This window comes from Poecilia formosa, unplaced genomic scaffold, assembly GCF_000485575.1.
Source record: "Poecilia formosa unplaced genomic scaffold, Poecilia_formosa-5.1.2 Scaffold122, whole genome shotgun sequence".
NCBI classification, from domain to species: domain Eukaryota; kingdom Metazoa; phylum Chordata; class Actinopteri; order Cyprinodontiformes; family Poeciliidae; genus Poecilia; species Poecilia formosa.
In genome coordinates this window covers 1,628,302-1,643,669 of record NW_006800061.1, presented here as the reverse complement: position 1 = coordinate 1,643,669, position 15,368 = coordinate 1,628,302, and the positions used below count along the sequence as shown (strand labels likewise).

The window sequence follows — 15,368 nt, the reverse complement described above, 5'->3', positions numbered from 1 at the left end:
GGTCAAGCACGTAGTAGCTGCGCAGTGACGTCAAATGGGCATTAACCAATGAAACGCGGACCCTGTGGTAAGGTCCATTGTCTTGTTATAAGTAAATTTATCTGCCAATAGAATTCTTACATTTTCATCAGTATTAATGAATTATTTACTTAAAACAAGTTCCCATATCTTGCTGAAAAGATACATGTAATTTACTTTTGTCTTATTTCAAGTGTAATTTGAAAAATGCACTGGAAATAAGATAAAAAATACCTGGTAACATTTGGTGTTTTTGCAGCCTAAAATAGTCAGAGTTGTTTTTATGTCCTTGTCTGCTTAAGGCACTGATCATGGCAATTAACCAATGCTTATATCATAACAGCAATGGGAAAGAATTAGGAAATTTCTAACATGTGAGCGTAAAGGCAATCAAAATACATGTGAACAAAGTTGAAAAATTCAAACATAAAAAACCCTTAAAAACTGAAAAAAACCCCAGAAAAAAACAAAACAGTTTTCATATTTCCTCATCAGTCAAGCACGTATAATAGCAAAATATTGCAAACTGGCTTATGACATCAGCTGTACATGATAAAAACATTCTTGTTTTTCTTAAAGAGGCTAGTCTGTTGAAAGCTAAGGCACAAGGTTTGTTCTAATTCTCCTGTTACTTAAATCATTATGAGTCATGATGTGTATTCAACTAGTCACATGCTGCTTGTTTAAATTAATGACATTTGTGTAAGATATGCTCCACTGTTGATCAGAAGTTGTATACATCAAATTTTTAGATTTTAATAAGTCATTTCTTGTAATTCATGAAACCTTTTAGCTAAGAACTTTGTAATTTAAGTGTGTGTATTGTGTGTTTTTACAATAAATAAACAGAACAATCTTGTTTGAGCAATGAAGTCAATACATTTTGTAGTTTCGTACAGCGTAGTTTTCCACTTTTCACAGGGATTCTGGTCTTTTTAAGTCACAGTTCCCAGAGACCTTTATCACATTGTAAAGTTTCCCTTCTTAAGAATGGTCCAGCTGATCTGGTTTGTTGTGTACACAGACCACTCCTATACAGCCCTTCTGTCAACATTTTTTCTTTTGTCCAACTCTGTCATCAGCAAAACCAACAATGGAACAGCCTACGTACTAATCGGTGTGGGCTACGGGGCGTGACTCTCATTCAGCAGTAAAGGTTTCTAACAGTTTCTAGACTTTCATTTTATAATTAATGTTTTTTAATTGAAATACCATAGGTTATGTATAAATAAGATGTTTTTTTTTTATTGAAGTCATTATATTATGCTAAAATACCATAAGTTATAAACCAGGTTTTACCAACAGAGATTCTTGGTTAATTATTCAGTAGTGTTAAACTTAGAGGGATCAAATTACCATTGTAGCTACAATTAATCGTCCTTTAAATCATGTGAAAGGATTTGTAATTTAAAGCTGCAGTAGCGAGTTCTGAGAAAACAGTGGACTCAGCCTTACCCATGAACAAGCTCACCCTAGAGGCATTTGAAACCTCCGTCTCTGCAGCTGAAAACAGAATTATCAAGTCAACATCAGGCTTCTGAGAAAACAAATCTCTTCTCTTGAATTCGAGGCTCGAGTAACCTCTTCAAATTAAGATTTCAAACTCACCTACACAAAGGTCCGAGCTCCAGGAGGTTGCCCCATGGACCCCTAATCCAGGGGAGGTTCTCTGCTTCCTGTGGTCTGCCATTTCACTGGGATGACTAAACACATTTTAAGTGACTCCACCCTGGTGGACATTTTGCCGAGGGAGATCTTACGAAGAGCCAAATCTCAGTATCACATTTGGAAGGTAACTAGATAACAACTTAGCCCCGATTTCATCCATTGTTGTTGGTTGTTGTTTTTTCCCGCTTGTGCATAACAGAATGCAGAATAGTCATGTTTATCGAGTAAAGGTTGGACAAATACCTCCTGGCTGCAAGACTCGGATCACATTTCAAACGATTAGATTCATATCGGATTAAGGAAAACATATCAAAGCAAAAATAGGGTCTGTGTTGTTAGGACTGTCATGAAAAGATCTGATACAGGTTGCATATAGGCAAAAAACTTTAGTCTGCATTGTGAATGTAACCAAGTTTAATACTGTGTCAACATATTTTCTGTCCTGCCAGACTGACTGTTGAGTTGGATCAGAGTAAATGTGTTGATATGTGGCTGAATGATGGCTGCATAATACAACAGGACACCAATCTGCTTTAACAGTTTTAAATCAAGAATAGTTCACAGCTGAAAAGAGCCAAAACAAAAGAGAAAATTCACTTACAACACGCTGAAACAGTACAATATATTCTTCATAATTACAAATATTACATTACTATTTATATATGGCATTTTTGTACATCTTTTTCTATCATTTCCACTTGCAGTAAACTCTCCGTTATCTTGACTGGCTCTTGAAAAAGAAGTTTGGACAAAAGAAAGTCAGCTAGACTTTTATGTTGAAAGTGACAGAAATGTAACGGTTGAGCTGAACAGAAAAAGTCCAGTAATCTTCAAGTATTCATCTTTATTTTACATACCTTTTATTCTTTTGTAAAGTATACAATGCAAAAACCCATCTGTAAAATGACCTAATTAGACATTAGACAAGATGTAGAAAAACATTTTAATGTCGTCATGTCACTTTGCTTGTATGCTAAAAGCAAGATACCATAAGACAAAAATAGTAATCCACTGGCTTTCTGTAATGATAACCGGCCCATTGTATATTTTAACATACACCTCCAAAGAAATTACTTGTGTCGGATAATAGGCATCAAAAAAAAAAAAAAAAAGGTGCAAAAACTGAATGTTTTGATATTTTTGTATGACAGCCAAGGCTTACATAACATTTTGCGTCTTTTTGTGAAGCTATGGTAAAAAACATGTCAAATGCCTTTACATAAATGACTGATATTATCTTAAAATATTTCCTTTGTTTGCTGTCCCTGTATTAATGTAAGCACCCTGCAACAATTACACCTGGGGGGTTTCTGTCTTTGGTTGAACACGTCAGCCCAACCTGCCCTGTAAAGCTGCATTAACTTTTCTACTATTTATCTTCAGGATAATTAGAATTTACCTAATGTTCATTTCCTGTTCACCCTGTTCTACATCGGTTTCCTGTTTCCAGACAAGCTGGCAGTTAGGGTGTGTCTTTCAAGGAAGCAATTCATACATGTTCTTACTGGCATTGGTAAGATTTTAACTTCCCTATGCTTTAACACTTGACGAGGTGCAATGAACACCTTATCGTGGTGTCAAGAGGCTCATCTTTGTTTCGTTCTTGCACAAGTTGCCACTCCGTGCCCTTATGTTTTAAATTCAGTGATTTATTCTTAAGTGGACAACAGGAAATATGATTTGGGTCATTTATATTTTTGAGCAGAACCAGGTAGCCCTGCTCCCTTTTAAAAATCACTTTGTGCTTTTAACATTTTTTTCTAGTGATTAATAAACAGTTGTTATTTTCAACCATATCCATCCCAATCAACACACAGTTGTGGCATTTTGGAAACTCTGAATATGACAACATAATTTACTAATTTGATCTAATCTGTAAACTGTAATATAATTAAAACTTAATGTCAACAAGCACAAGTAAAAAAAAAAAACAAAACAAAAAAACTTGGTTGCATACATTTACTGTAAGTTGTATTTGATTTAGCATCTTTTTACTTGTTGTCCAGCCCATCTGAGACATATTTACACTGAGAGAGCAGATGGATATTTAGAGAATATTTTACACTGTATTTTACATTCACACCTGCATTGTGTTCAAACAGATGTCAGAATGTTTTAATCCTCTCAAGTAATCTTGTTTGATTTACCAAATAGGTGAACAATTGTTTTGTCAAATAAGTTCTTTTATCAGGCGTAACTTCAAGAGCCAGGAAATTGTACAGCAAATGTAACACGGTGGCATAAAGAGCCAGTTACAGTGAAACACTTCAACTTCTTAATCCTCAGTCAAACCCGTAAACTAAACACACTAGGTGGCAAAATATGTTTACTGAGAAAGTTTCAAATGAATTGATATAAAAGAGGCACTACTAGTGAAGATCCGAAGACAAACAGAGCTTAGAATTTGTTCCTTTGCTGGCACCTCAAGCAACAGATTGGGTCACGTTTAACAAAGAGCACAGTGTGTTTGAAATTCAGGAAAAGCAAAAAGTGAAGCATTAACTTAAGGTTTATGGAACATAAGTTACAGCTGCTTAGCTTTGCCCTGCATTGTTAACCAACGATTTTCTTTACCCTACACAGTAATTGCACAGTGTTATTGTTTTTTTTATTTTATTGATTTAAATCATTGGAACATTTTTTTTAAGTACAACTCAGCTACATCTACAAAAGATGGTGATTACACTGCAGACTACAAAGTGTGACGACAGAATCTGTAAGACCATTTTCTTTGTTTTGGATGCAGGTCAGCTGGTCTATTTCGTCTTCTCTCCACTCAAAAGTTGTATACAGACATAGAGCCTGGAACCTGTACACCTTTAGCATCCCAGCCCATTTAATCAGGTTAACAGCAACCGGAATGATTCAAGAAAAACAAACAGGCATCTACTTGCCTGCTCATTTCACTCCGAAACATAATGTCAGGCATTTTCCCACAGAGTAACTTACATCTGACCCAATCAGTGCGTTTGATAAAATGTGAACCAAGTTCTGTCAAACATCAATAAGACCCAGAATTCAGACGGAATATTTTAGCCAGCTTTCTAAACCTTATTTTATGGTGGCTTGTGGATATAATCTTATACAACGTTTCCTAAAAAAATAAAATAAAATATCTGCACAGTTATTTTTTTAGTTAATGTACACTCTGAATGGTGTTCATTATCTTACTGATGTAGCTGTCCAGCTCCCTCATTTTTTAAAGAAAGAAACTTGATTAAGTTATTTTCGGAAGTAAGAATATTTTTGTCTTAGGTGCTTTTGAAATGTGAAGAAATCTAGTGCTCTCATGATGGAGCTGCTGAGATGCTGCTACAGGCTAAGTATTGTTCCCACTGCTGCAGATGTACATCAGTTGTGCTTTGCATTTATGGACTTCACCTTCTGACTCTCACCTTTGCATAATTTCTTTCTCCTTTGGCTCATTCCCATCCCCTGCTCCTACACAAATGTTGTATACAGACACTTGACAATGTGTCTGTATACACAGACACCTGGTCTGTGTATACAGACCAGGTGTCTGTGTATACAGACCAGGTGTCTGTATATACAGACCAGGTGTCTGTATACACCTGGTCTGTGTATACAGACCAAAAGTCTGTGTATACAGACCAGGTGTCTGTATACACCTGGTCTGTGTATACAGACCAAAAGTCTGTGTATACAGACCAGGTGTCTGTGTACACCTTGTCTTGTCAGGTGTCTGTGTATACACCTTGTATACACAGACACCTTGTATACAAGGTGATTCAAGAAATCACCTTGTATATATACAAGGTGTATATAGACCCCTTAATTTTGTCAAACTAAGGGGTGACAAAATTAACCTCTTAATTGTCACCCTGAAAATGCTTGCATGTTATCCAATTTCTCCATGAGGACACCAGTGTCCTTAAGACAGCTAAGGGGCTTTAAATAGTCATTGTGTGTTTGTTACAGATGTTAGAGTCATTGTTCTTCTTATTCCCTTTTAAATATTTGTCCTTCATGCACATTTATGTTATGATACAGCGTACTGTACAAGGCTGTGGTCAAAGGCGGGGTTACTCCAGGTAAATGTCTTCTGTTGGACACGAGAACTCCACAAACTCTTTGTAGTACAACTGGAATGCTTTCCTGAAGAAGAGAAAAGAAGAGCCATCATTTCTTACCTTTCCTTGAATTTGCACACTCAAATTTTTGAATCGGAACAAACAATTTGAATTATAACTAATTCTAATCTTCAAGTATATGATGGACTGCTGAAATTAAGTATTGTTTGGTGTGGTTTGGTTTTTATTCATGTTATTAGTTTTTGGCATTTTCTGTTATTTTCTTCTATGTAAAGTTTTATAATTGTCTTATCATTTTTACCAAACTTAATTTTATTTTCTGTTTTATCATTTATCTACCTGTGATGTTGTGAAGCACGTTGGTCTGCTGAAGTTGTTGTAAATGTGCTATATAAATAAACTCTGACAACTTCACTCTTATCCACATGCAATTTAAAACAAGAGAGCTGCTTCGTTTTACTGCTAAATTTAGAATGTAAGTCACAGAAATGTGTGGATTGTCATGTCAACAAATCAGCTTACTCAGCTTCATCTGCCTTTTTGTTTTTTATATCTGTTGACATGTGAAACAAGACACTGAAATGCCATTAATTTGAAACAATCCATCAAGACACTCACAATATCACCAACTACAGAAAAACAATACAAAAAGCAATACAGTGCTTTGCAGAAGTACTTATAACCCTTAAACTTTTTAAATATTTTGCCACATTAAAACCATAAACACTAATGTAGTTTATTCACCAACACTGATAGGTAAACCATTTCTTCCTTACAGAAGTGGTATTGTGTCATATACCAATAAGTGGTTAAATAATAATAATAAAAAAAGATAATTACAGCATGGCTATGAATTCAAAGGAAATGGGTCACATTTAATCAGAAAATGGAGAATGTGACAGGTATATTCATTAAGCCTCCCTGAGTCAATATTTTACCAAAGCACTGTTTTCTGCAGCTGAAGGGGTAAATTCAATGTGTGCAAGCAGGCCCTGGCTCCCAAGTATATGCATATTTATATACATATTTATTCTTCACATATTATATGCAGTAAGATTACAGCATGCCTCCATCTCCTGGAGTTCGGCCACTCTTGAAGGTTATTTTGCCTTGCAGAGGTGTTACAAGATGGCAGAACTTAATGAGTATGCTGATATTAAGCTGAAGTAAAGCAATGAAGTAAAAAGTGATTTTATTAATAGGAAACAGAAACTGAGCTCATGTGATGAGATTTGAAATCTTAGCAAGTATACAGGTTCATGTTAGGGCAGAAACTGTCAACTGTGGTGATTTTTTCATGTTAGGTTTTGTTATTAAAAAAATACAACCCATACACTAAGGTCTATTTTCTTTTTCTTTTTCAGCTCTATAAAAGTCCAGTTTGTCTTATCTGATCACACACCTTAAACCAAAGTGTTCTTTATCACATTTTGTGATGCACTGCTTCTAGTAGATAAAGGGGTCAAATTCATTAAGCTTAGACTATGTAGTACCTCAGGAAACATAATAAAAACCTTTACTTTAAAAGTGTTAAAAGGATTTGGGCACTTTTAGAATTCACAAAATGATGTTAAAGTCTTTTGTGAGTGTGTGTTGCCTGTGAATATCAGTTTTGAAATCTCTTCAACTATCCTCAATTGGACTTTAACCCTGGCCATTCTAACTCATAAATATGGTTTTAAGAGTCAGTGCCCTTCAGGTTTTATTACATTTGTACTCCAACTAAGCTGATGATAAAAGTACTACCTCATGTTAGCTCGTTCTTCAGAGGCATGTTATTACACCGTGTATTTTGCTACCTTGTGTTGGAAATATCTAAAGCAAGCAATGTCGAGTCCATGACTTGGTTCTGTTGTTAATCACGAGCCTCTTGGCTTCTTACAGATGTTTCTTTTTGCCTGGCCTGTGAGTTTAGGTAACTTCTTGGTAAAATCATAGTGGTACTATACTTTTTCATTTTCAGATTATGGCTTGAGTAAAGGTCTGTGAAAGCTTTTATCGTTTTATTATTTAACTCTCACAACTTTATCCATGTACATGTAGACTTTATGCAGAAAGACACAAAGCCAGGATTCGAACCTGGGGCCAACTTGCACCATCATGCAGCCCCTCTATGTCCTAAAGACATTCATTTTAAAGTTTGGGTATCAGAGTAAATGTGCCTAAAGATACCACTTTTCAGATTTTACTCTATTAAAATTAATTGAAAACCATGTATAATGCTTATTCCACTTCAGGTATTTACTACATTGTTTTGAAATAAGACAAACTGTGATATGGATGCGCGTTTGCAGGTACTGTGCATCAAAGAGTAAGTGTTTTTTTTAATAATCTAAAGTTATTGGATGTACAGCAACTTACCCAATTGACTCAGCAAGAGGTTTGGTGGAGTTTTCAGACACAAATACATGGCAGGCAAATCTCTGATCTGCTGGGTGCTTAGTGATGAAACCAAAATACCTGTAGGGTGAAAAAAACAACATCAAACAGGATATAAGAATCCCAATCCCACTCACCTTAATAACTTCAGATTTTTGATTTGTTTTCATACAGCGACACCTAGTGGCAATTTAAAGCCTCCACATATGGACAGTAAGAAAAGGGGAAAAAAAGACTTACTTGCTGTTTTTAGGATGGTAGCCACAAAAAGAAACATTCTTTAACTGGAAGAAGTGACTGCACTCGTTACTCTGATGACAAGACACAGGTAGAAGAGAGAGAATGACATTCCTGATTAAAATAAAAAACACCCCCAGCTCCCCCTCCCCTGGACAATAAAAAGTCAAACATCACATCACATGTATTTGTTTCTAACTGTGCTTGGAATGGATTTGAGTTCAGGATGTCTGGTTGGGCAATTGAAACAATTATGTTTTTCAATCAACTATAAATTTATTTTACAATGATAACAGAATCATGCTTTCTTGCATTTGATACTTTTAAATAAAGGGAATATCTAATTCATATGCAGCGTATAACCACATAACATGACAAAGTTTGGTTCTGGACATTGTGCATGCCTTGACAAAATGCTGACCTCTACAGAGTTTTTGATGGTTCCAAAAGTCCTTGAAAGAAGTTGCTTTTTGTGGGGAAAATCAGCCAAATCTGATATGCTAGATTGCATGTTTATGTTTTACATGTAAAGGAAAAGGTACCAGAAAGAGTCTTACTCTGTCACAAGCATAATAGTCCTCTTGAACAGCAAGCTTAATTCCTTTGACGCTGATCTCCAGGACACAGAAGGAAGGTGGGTTGAACTTGACTGTCATTCGTCTGTTGTTGGCAATCTGAGGAACATGATTATGATTTACTTAATTGAAAATTCATCAAAAATAAATTTGTAGGTTAATAAACCTGATAAACAAAAGTAAAATAACCTTTTTTGGTACTAGTGTATTTGTTCCCTCACAGGTAAACAGTCATGGAGAGCAAGCGGCTTCCTACCTTCTGCATGGCTGCACACAGAACATCATTTCCTTTGTGATACGGCACTTGGACTGAGCCAAGGAACTTCAAGCGGTATCTGTCCATCCACTCACTGCTCTTAACTGCAAAGAGAGGAGAGCAAAAATGTATGAACAGAAATTAAAGGGAGGAGGAAAATAAAAGCAATTGAAAACTTTAGGCTTTGCTTGCTGCTCTTTCAAAATGACTGTTTCAGAATCTGTGAGATGACAGCAAAAGTAAGAATAAAGCCATGGCAAGCAAATATTATATCACATAAAGTAAGCTGTTTCAAAGTTGCTCAAAAGGTAAGGACATTTAATAAATAAAGAAATATATTAAAGAAATATGTTGATAGATCAGAGAAAAAAAAAGAATAAGTAAGTAATCTGAAAAATAATTAGCTGTAACTCTATTATGGCAGGTTGTTTGATAATGTTCTTAGCTAATTATTGTTGACATTAAAGTTGAAATTAAATCTGACTCCCACTGTAGTAATTTTGTGCAGTTTGTTAGTCACTTTTCCACTAAAGTCAAGATAATTTTAACATCTGGACATGACAGTTGTGTCAGTACCTTTGTAGCAGTCAGTGTCCCTGTTCACCTCTATGGCGTAGTAGGCGGGGAAGATTCCATGCGCACCAGTTCGCATGTTGTAACCCTCGTACCAGTAATCCTCTCCCTGGACCTCCACCAGCAACGGGTCATCCACCTCCAACTCCAGCTCATCATCATGTCGAGGCACAAACCTGTTGAGATTTGTTAAAATTCCACATTTAAATTGGTAACGGAAGAGCAACGACAGGGCAGCGAGATGGGAGGTGCCAGGCCTCTAGGCTGCCTGGACAGATACAGAAACCTAACAAAACATGAGGTAGGAATTAGGAATACATTTTTTTGAAGGATTGAAATAAAACAAATACAGCTAAAGACAACTCTCCATTTATTTTTCACAAGCTAGCTTTACAACTGCAGCACAGCTTGATGCTATAGGGAGACAGCAAAGTAAGCTCCTTTCTGATAATGCTTCAAAAATATTTCTGTATTCTTTTAAGATGATTTTTACCCAGTTTTTCAAACTGGGTAATAAAGATGCCGCTAGTAATATGGGAAGAAAGGAATATATTAATATAGTTTCTTTAATGTTTTTCATCTTTAATGCTAATGACCATATATTTTTTACAAGGTAGTACTGCAATGTTTCACTGAAGAGAGCAATATTACAAGACACATTTTACATGTACTTTTCCTATATATGTAACATTTATGTTCGCATGAGTCTAAAAACAAATGCATATGAACTGACATTGAAACTTTGATAAACTTACAATAACCTAATTTCAACAAATCAACAGGTTATTAAATTACATTTCATCAATTACACTTGCAGTTTAAGTTTTTAATCATGTATGTTTAATACATTTATTCTTTGCATTATTTCTCATACATTCTAAAGCTGGACATTGAAAAGGCATGTAAATTTAAATCACATCGTAAATTGGCTTCATACATGTACATATCAAAGGAAAAGCTATTTTGAAGCACATCTGCTCCCAACAGTTATTGACTGCAGAGTGGGCTATGTAAGGACAATGCCCCCCTGCATCGTATGATGTCTTGCTACATAAAGACGCTCTTGTTCTGTTGGCTGCGTTGCTGCTGTTTTGGTCCCTGCTTCCCAGTGCCTGGAACAGCCTGAGGTTTTCAGTAGCAGCTGGAAGCACTCAGTGCTAACTGGAGGGAAATTGAAGCTTTTTCTTCTCCGTACTTTATGTAGAGAAAAGGACAACATAAATGCCATACTGAGATAAAAATGCAGACTCAAGCCTTATTTGAATTTGCCACGACTGATGATTTATGACACATATTTTTGGCAATCCTCACTGAAACTGTAACAGGGTGGTAAAGCTTTAAAGTCATCCCCACCAAGTTAATAATTTGTGCTGTGAATAAGAACTGGTGGTATGGATTAAAACATTTATCTCAATATGCTAAGGGAAGTATTGCAATACACATATAAATGATGATAAAAAAGCAGTTAAAAACCCATTACTGTCTTTTTTAGTGATATAGGCTTAGGGCTGCAATTCAGTGCAGTCCAACAACAAGAAACAATATGCAGATTATTTAATAATCTGGTGAAGTTTTATTACTAAAAAGCACATGATAGACTGCATTTAATTATATTTTAAATAGATTAATATTTGTTTCTGGTGTCTTGGAACAAAATTGTCAAAATTTTGGGGTATGCAAACATATTATAGAGTTTAGTGTCAAACATTTTTCTGATGAAACATTTTGCAATAACAATAAAGGTATAATAATAGCCGATCTCTAGTGTGAATGCAGTAAAAATTTAAGTATGAGGTCAAATGCAAGAATAATGCATAATTTAATACAGACTATCTCATCCCTCATCCATGCAACTCCTTATAAAACAGATTGTTGTTTCAGTAGTAACAAAGTTACTTCCATTAAATATGATGGATGTGAAATTATATGGATTAGACAGAAATCCTTTTAGCACAGATATTGGCGTCACAACCAGTGTTTGATGGGAACTGTGTATTTTTGCCTTACCTGTATACTGCTCTGTGGGTCTGATCTTTCTCTTCCCCATTTATGATACAAGAATATAAACCAAAGGACTCAGCACCTTCAATCACAAAAAAGAAATCAGAAATATGAGGACAACTGTGATAAAAATAAGACTTGACAGATTGCAGTGCCAGTTTTTATTAGGCCTATTGTGCAACTAAAAAAAATCCAATTAAAGTACAATCAGGTCACTTTTAAGCACAGACGGATCATTAAGGGTCCATAAATCACACTTTAATGGGATGTGAAACTGATGAGTTTGTGTATTTCTACCTACATTCCCTTGAGATTACTTGCTTTATTCTGCACTGGGTAGATTAACTGTGGTGGTTCTAAAAGGTTTCAAAAATGCTCATAATACACAGGACAGTAAACCAACACCAGAGTATAGTATAGATGGCATAGAAACATTAGAAACACAAAGCCCATCTGAGAAATAGATGTTTTCCATGCACTCATTGAAGAAATGGTTTCACAAAGAAGCAAATCATTGGCAAATGATGTTTCCTTTATGGTGTTTATGTTGACTAGAAAATCTAAAGCGTTGGTTGCTGAGATCTACCAATTAGCTAGAATATTCATATATGGTTTAAATTTAAACCATAACCGATTTTATGTAAGTGTTCAATAGTGCATTTAAGGGAATCCAGTTTAAATGGATCCCCTTAAATGTGGATCAGCACAAATTATTTCTGAAGGTGTTGAATCGTGTTATGTGATGTCTTTGATTTAATTATAACTTAATATTATTTAAAAAAAACTGTACTATACTCTTCATAAGAAGATAGAAAAATATTGCTTTCAACTTGCACAGTAAGCATTTAACTGGAAGAAATCAGTTTCACTATAGTTGGGTTGAATAAGATTTTAGGAAAATAAAATATACATATTTTAGAGATTACATATTTTGAATTCCAGCCAGTTAAAGTAAAGTGAAATCTTTTTAACATTGTAACCCTATTTGAACAAAGATTTGTCAGGGATGTTATGGAAAAGATTTTGTCTTAGTGAGGCAACTTTATGTTAAAGAGGTTAAACAACCAAAAGAAAAAAAACACATGCAGCTTTATGAAGACTGGAAAACAAAGATAACTGTTCAAAATATTACCGATTTAAATAATCCAGAAGAAAAAAATGATCCCTATTCCTCTAGAGATCCATTCCAAGCTTTAAGACAAAACTAAACACTAAAAGCAGTGAAGATTATGAAAATCTATAATCTTCACTTATAGCATGAGAACATACAGTGTTCTCATGCTGTATGAAAACACTCAGAATCCTAAGTACTCATACAAGGCATTACTCAATTCAAAAATACTTTATCAATTCTGAAGAGAAATTAAACTATAATCAAACGATTGCTATAAGTCTAGAATGTTATGTTTCCAGCTTAACTAGGCAAAATGGTCAAATTATTATTTGGGAATCGGCTTCATATTAGGGGGTGAGATCTCTAATGGAGGTTATGCACATGTTTTTTTTTTTTGTTTCTCATGTATATTGTAAGTAAATTAAAATAAGGTCAAATATTATCTATTTTGTTTATTATTGTTTAGTATCTTTCAGCTTATAAACTGTACAAAGGTAGCTTAGGAGGGACTTACTAGAAGAGCGAGAGCGACCGTTCATGAAGACATTAAGGAACTTCTTGGAGAAATGCAGATCTTCCTCCGGTGTTGAGTCTTCAGAGAGGCAAGCTGTGGCTTCCCTCTGCGCTGCTCCGGTCTGTTGGTTTTGTTCCTCGTCTTCATCTTCCTCGTACTCCTCCCCGATGGCCGACTCATATGGAGAGGAGACGCAGTTATCGTAGACTGTGGCTGAGTCACTGTCATCGCTGTAGCCTTGGTAACACTGTCTGAGACTGACAAGCTCCAGCTGAGCGTGTTCGTCCACCACTAGTGTGTATTTCACCGAGTCATATGTTAGGCTGCTGGCTTCGGAGCTCAAGGTAGTCCTTAGTATGGCAGGTTTACTGCCACCACCATCTCCACTTCCTGCTGTCTTTTTCATCTTCCTGTCCATCATTATTCTGTCTACATCCTCATCCTCACCACAGTAGCTGTCATCGGTGGCGTCCACATATTCTACCGATGAGCCAGCCCTCAGCATGGCCCCTGCTCCTGTCCCCTTCAGGCTGAGGTCTAGTGCGACAGAGCTGTGTGCTGAAACAGACATGTTGGGTGGTGTGATGAGAGATTCTACACAGGAAGCATAGGAAGGTGGAGGGACGTAGAGCTCGTCCTCCTCAAAAATGGAGGGGTTGGTCCGGTCTGGGAGGGGCTGATAAGGAGGCGGTCCCTCTGTGTCAGAGCTTATGGACATGCGCCCTTGCTCAGTCTGCTGCGAGAGAAAAGGTCGGTCCTGAACATTGGGGGGTTCCAACGGGTCCGCTGATCGTTGCACTGGAGTCAGATAAATCTCCTCTGTGGGTTCCAGATGAACATCCGCCTGGTGGCGAATCTTTTCTCGGTGGCCCGAGCTGTCCGTCTTACCCGTTGGGTACAGAGGAGCGGGTGTGTAGTTCTGTGGTGGTGGAGGTTGTGGTGGTTTCTCCTGCAGCTTGGAGCGAGTTGCAGCCCCTGAGCTTGAGCTATGTGAGTGCCCCGAGGTGTGGCTGTGTCTGCAGGGGGCGTCAGTGGAGGTTCCTCTGTCTTTGGTCTGCGCGGCCCCACCCTGCACCTTGTCCTCGTCGCTCAGACAGCTGTGCTCTCGTGGAGGTGTGAGGTCACCTACAGGAAGAAAGGATGCAAACAAGGCCATGCAGACAGCCACACAGACAAACACGCAGCCACACAGGCACATACAAAGGCCAGGCACACAAACAAAGTAAGTACACATGATGCAGACATGCAGACAGGAGAGACAACAGAACGTAGAGCCACGGAGACAAATGGACATGGCAGCGAATGCACAGACAAAAGAAAATCCAAAGCAGAACGAGAGACAAGTAGAAATGGTTAGGTAATGTTAGGATTACACAGATAAATCCCCCTTACTCATCAAATTCAGAGCTAGGATAAGGTGCCTGCTGCGTTATGTCACATGTTACGTCATAATCCATCGGCAGTAAATCAAAGCATTATGTTATCATCCTATCTTTCATACAGTATTGAACTGTGGTGAGACAGCTCCTCCTGCTCTTTTCTTAAAATAAAATAGAAATGCATCCACACAGAGAGCATAAAGGTGATCTGGTCAGACAAAACAAAAATTCCACTTTTTGGTCTACATGCAAAATGCTATGTTTGGCAAAAACCAATACATGGTGTCTGCCACATTATGCTAAGAGGATGCTTTTCTCCAGCACTTGGGAAGTACATCTTCCCAAAAACAATAAATAATAATGGGTCTAATCTGGAGAAAAAAAAATATTCATGAGCATTTAAAAAGCACATATAAATCTATATTTAATGTCATATGATCTCTCCTTGGTGTACTGACAGAAGAAATCCTGTCCAATTTCATAAGGCTGTTTAAGCATCAGCTCAGGGCTGTTTCAAAAGGAAATATGATGAAAACAGTGAAAAAGTAACAAATCGCTTCATCTTCTAATAATAACAAAACCCACAGACTAACAACACTAAG

General features: G+C 36.7%; 1 protein-coding gene across 1 annotated transcript in view; it reads right to left on the bottom strand.

Moving 5' to 3' along the window:
- Positions 1 to 5,640: 5,640 nt before the first annotated feature.
- Positions 5,641 to 15,368, bottom strand: part of mapk8ip1b (mitogen-activated protein kinase 8 interacting protein 1b) — a 31,214-nt gene continuing 21,486 nt past the window's right edge. The window contains exons 5-12 of the mRNA XM_016675892.1: positions 13,388 to 14,512; positions 11,766 to 11,841; positions 9,762 to 9,934; positions 9,186 to 9,289; positions 8,912 to 9,028; positions 8,358 to 8,428; positions 8,100 to 8,198; positions 5,641 to 5,802 (exon numbers count right to left, since the gene is read on the bottom strand). Coding sequence (XP_016531378.1) covers positions 5,730 to 5,802; positions 8,100 to 8,198; positions 8,358 to 8,428; positions 8,912 to 9,028; positions 9,186 to 9,289; positions 9,762 to 9,934; positions 11,766 to 11,841; positions 13,388 to 14,512 — 1,838 coding nt within the window. The 3' untranslated portion in view covers positions 5,641 to 5,729. The remainder of the gene's footprint in view (positions 5,803 to 8,099; positions 8,199 to 8,357; positions 8,429 to 8,911; positions 9,029 to 9,185; positions 9,290 to 9,761; positions 9,935 to 11,765; positions 11,842 to 13,387; positions 14,513 to 15,368) is intronic.